The sequence below is a fragment of the Leptodactylus fuscus genome, chromosome 5 (genome assembly GCF_031893055.1).
Source record: "Leptodactylus fuscus isolate aLepFus1 chromosome 5, aLepFus1.hap2, whole genome shotgun sequence".
NCBI lineage: Eukaryota > Metazoa > Chordata > Amphibia > Anura > Leptodactylidae > Leptodactylus > Leptodactylus fuscus.
Window position 1 is genome coordinate 68,228,575 of NC_134269.1, and position 4,805 is coordinate 68,233,379.

The 4,805-nt window shown below is 43.4% G+C and overlaps 1 protein-coding gene across 1 annotated transcript; it reads right to left on the reverse strand.

Annotated features, from left to right (window-relative positions):
* Positions 1-228: 228 nt before the first annotated feature.
* On the reverse strand, positions 229-4,571 carry LOC142204863 (zinc transporter ZIP1-like). The gene is made up of 3 exons (XM_075276190.1): positions 4,310-4,571; positions 2,480-2,610; positions 229-1,562 (listed from the first exon to the last, which is right to left on the reverse strand). Exons 1-3 carry the CDS (start codon positions 4,416-4,418, stop codon positions 882-884), a joined length of 921 nt encoding a protein of 306 aa, XP_075132291.1. The 5' UTR covers positions 4,419-4,571; the 3' UTR covers positions 229-881.
* Positions 4,572-4,805: the final 234 nt, after the last annotated feature.

Genomic DNA, 4,805 nt, shown 5'->3' on the forward strand with positions numbered 1-4,805 from the left:
TGATCAGCTGTTGGAAGAGACTCATCTCAGTTTACACTGAACGACTGTTATGTAACAATGTGTAATGTAACTACCACCATGTTTAATCATACAAACAAGCAATGTACAAGGGCTAAGGCCCCTTCAAACAACTGCCCCAGCCCCCACCTGATCTCTTGATGACTTATCCTCAGGGTAGGTCATCAATAAAAGTGAGTTGGACAATTATTTAAACATAAAATACAGATGATAAGCAAACACAATAGGCTTTATTAACAATAGAATTTATTAACAGTTTATTATTGATTCCTCCCATATAGTGCAAATAAAGGCAATGATGATTAAAGGTCTGTTCCAGGAAATGACACTGACTGTCTACGTTCGTAGAATGTAGCTTGAGAGATGTCTGGATTCAGCGAGACATCCCGCATATTAATAATACCTGTCTATGAGGGTCTAGATGTTGAGCTTCCACTGGTAAACATTGAGGACTTATTCTTAGGATAAGCCATCCATGTTATTTCCCAGAAAACCAATTTTACTTATAAAATAAATGAGTACTGACTGTGGTCCCCCTCCTCCCCCAAGCACCAGACTGGCTAAAATAGAATACTTTAAAAGATGCTTTAATAACGAAAATAAAATTTTGCTATCAAAATCTAGAAATGTCCATGTTTAGTTTATTGAGAATCCTAATGCTTTAACAATTCTCCTGTGGGGTCATTTATGAGTTATGAGGAGCAAAACATATTTGCGAAAGTCCATAATAAAGATGACATCTACACAATTGTTCAGTGCATAAAAAAAAAATAAAATCTATTCCCTTCCCTCAAGTCTTTCAGGTAAACAGTTTTAGGCACAAAGTTGGCAAAAAGCATCCTCAAAAACATGGAGGATCATTTTCAACCTAAAAACCTCAGTCCCGCCATACCAGAGAACCCCAACACAATGAAAATTAGTTTTGGAAGACGCCATTTGTGCGAGTTTAGTTCATGGGGTAAAATCTCCAGGAATGTTATGTAGACAAAGGTTCCAGCAGCTAAACCTTCCAGAACAGCCTGGACAAGGATGCTGCCATTGGCTTGGGTTTCCATAACCCCAATCCCTATACTTATGCCAATAGGTGACATCAGGGCAAACGTGACAATTGAGAGTACAAACCATCTGGTTTTCACATTGCTCTGCATCAATAGCAGCGATAGACTCACAGCAATGATACTTTTATGGATAAGAATAGCAACTGCTATTTGTAGGACCTCTGACTGTGCGCTCTGCAGTCCAATGGCTATTCCTTCAAAGACAGAGTGCAGAGACAAGGAGAGGATGAGTATAAAGGAACGGAAGGAAGAGTGAGCATTGAAATCCACATGGAAGTGGCGCCTTGCATGTTCTACATCATGATGTTGGGTGCTGTGCGAGTGGTTGTGGAAAGGATCCTGAACAGCTGAAGAGTTTGATGAACCAGATAATAATGGGGTGTTCTCTTCAGTCATCCCATTACTACACTCCAGAACAATGCGCTCTACAATCAAGACCAGGAGGACTCCAATACCCAGGATGAATTCTGGCAGAGGAAAATCAGTCTAAAGATGTAAATGAAATGAAACAAATAAGAGTACAAATGTAACACGTTCTCTGCATTTAACAAAATGAAAAACAGTCCCTCTGGAAATTTCACAATCCCAACAAACATCATTCACATTTGGAGCTTGACAGAGGAATAAACAGCAATTCTCTAAATTGGGTATACCCATCTTGGGGTACCCATGGCATCTCTCCTGCACAGGGGTCATCTGACATGTCTACTTTAAGGAGCGGGCCATTTCGGGCTTGACATTGACTTTTCACTGCTGTAGACATGTCTCTATAGTAAACGCTTGTGTTTCCTACTATCCACTTCCTAACACTTGACATACATTTACATCATAATGTCTGGTTAGATGAAAGGCATTGGCTCATTATACAGCAGACGCCTGCCAGCAGCTTCCAGTATTGGAGCTTGTTCTAATTATGGTAGTTTAACTCCCTAAAATGGAGTCTTAGTCCCTAGTTTGGTCTAGACCCTATTAGATGGGCCGATATTCAAGGATATTATTGGCAACAAGCGCTTCTAGGCTCCTTGTGCTGCTGACTAGTGAGTAAACGCTTGATGTTCAGCAGATCATTTCTTTTATGCAAAATAGAAAATGCAAGCTATCAGCAGCACTGCCATCCTTACAAATCCATGCAATGGCACAGGGAAAGAAGGATCACAGCAGAGACTATTCCTCCCCCATTCAGTTTCCATTAGCCTGATGTACACAAGTGCTTATCTATGTTCTTTCTCCTTGATCGGCACTTGAGGGGCCAAGATCTGGTTGTGTAATACAGACTTTACATGGTGAGCTTATTAAATGGTTTGGTCAAACTGGTGACACCATGAGTATACCAACACCTGCCATATAAACGCCATCAAAACTCACAGACAAAAATATACAGTCTTTGTAACAAGTACACATACTGTAATTTGCTGCTGCTGCATCGCCTCCTTCATGTCTTTTAGAAAGTCCGGGATAATATCCAGCAGACAGGCAGCCAGGAAGACTCCTCCTGCTATGCAGCTGATAAAGCTTAACCACATCTGTTGCGTCTCTGAAAAACAGATTACAGGACAATATAAGAAGTGTTGGCAGTCAGAATGACCAATGCAGTAGAGTTCAGGACTGCATTTCATAAATATCATACGGTTCGATCAATAACTCATCTTAAAGGTGTTGTCTTAAGTACGGTGTTGTCTTTTCGTATGGAAGCAAAAAAAGAAGAACAAAAAGGAAGGGTGCTGCACTAGGAACCCTTGTTGAATCATACCCAAAAACTGACCAAAGGTGGGATCTATGACAGTCAACTCATCGCCAGGGGTGGTCTTAGTGAGACAACCCATATTGGCCATTTCCAATAATGTGCACGCAACTGCTGAAAACTAAGAATTATAAAAGGTTCCTTATGATGCAAAATAAAGTTTATATGCAATATTCCTGCATTTGTATGTAAAGGTAAACCCTAAAACTGCAGTGAATTGTCATATAAGTGTTTACATTGCACTTCAAGAGCTAGATCTGTTTATACAAAATCCAGAGGTAATCTGCACATCATTAATAATGAACTATTTCTTCAGTTTATAGTAACATAGACAGACCTGTGAAAAAATAAGCAAGCACTCTGTTCTCCTGACTTCAAGATATAATGGTCTATAAGACACACCCGAGTTTAGACAAGACATGAAAACAATTATAATAATAAAAAAAATGTAAACATCCTGGTGGTCTAGGGCAGTGGTTCTCAAGGTGCGGTGTGTGTTTTCCTGGGTGTATGTCCAACTATCCCTGAGGGTACGCACTGCGGTGAGAGTCCCCCCCCCCCCCAAATAGTAGTTTGTGGGGTTAGTCACCCATGAATTACAATTATACTCTGAGGGTCTATTCGGACCCTCAGAGTATCAGTAGCCGAGGCCACAGGGAGGTAATCAAACATAAAAACAGTACTACTTACCTGTCCTGGCTGCTCTAGAGCCGAGCACAGGTAAATAACACTGTTTTTATGTTTGACTGCCTCTCCTTATTAGACTATGAGGGTCTCTTAGTGTGAGTGCCACTGACTCTTCTTGTGACTGATCTGTGGGGTCCCAGCAACTAGAAGTTCAGGAAAGCACCATACCAGTGATGGGATCACACACTAGTACAACAATGCATTTTACCATGCTGTCATATAAGCCGCTGCCTGAGGCCGATGCCCTTCTTTCAGACAGACAGCTGTCACGGATAAGATGGCAGTCCTTCGCTGTGCAAGTTCGGCTCAGGCCCAGGACCCTCCCAGATGTACAAGGCTCAGTGATGTGTCCTTAGTGGAAAACACCAAAGAGAATGCACTGATTTTCCAGATGTAAAGTGCAAGTCACAGGCTTATCTGCACACCGGCTGGTGTGACTACACACATTAGTTACATATTCAGTGACACTAAGGATCTCCAGAGCAGCACTGCTCACTAGTGTGAATGCAGACATAGAACACTGCAGCTATAAATAACCTCTATGGGGAAGTTACAATAAGAGGGAACAGTCTGTGGAATATACTGCACAGTCCTGTGGTCACATGACTCACTGTCGGGAGACTGTCACGTGATGCAGAAGGCTGCAGGGTACAGGTAGTCACATGACCCTGCCTAGATGAAGTATACATCGCTGTGTATATATGTTAGGGGTCAATCTAATCCGTATACGATATACTATTATACTGCAGGGTACCATATATTGCAGGGCACAGCCACTAGACATAGCCTGATGCCAAGGACTCACCTCTCCCAACCTGGAAACATTTCATTCTGGACGGAATCAATCCAAAGAAGAGGGTGAGGAGCAGCAGCCCAAACAGACAGCCCAGCTTCACCTGTAGCAAGTACTCCATGCTGCCGCCCTAGTGTCCTGACCCCTGGAGTTCCTGAATAAGCAGCTCAGCAGCCACTATGTGTTTATAGCACGGCCAGCAGTGAGGCTTATGGGGCGCTGTGTGAGGACGTGAGCCCGAGCAACAACCGCGCATCCCAGAGAGAACCGAGCCCCGGGCGCGCACTCCTGGGTAAGGGATTTACTAGACATTCCCACGTGACTGACCGGCAACCAATCTGGCCACGCCCCCTCAGAATTGGCCTGTGCGTATAGCGGCGGAGACCAGCACAGTGTATGTATAGGGCGGGGACAGGCGCTTAGGGGGCGTAGCTTAGGGCGTAAGGCGTGGCTATTCACTGTACTGAGCGGCGGGGCTGTGTATGTAACTGGAGCCGGGGGCTTCCCT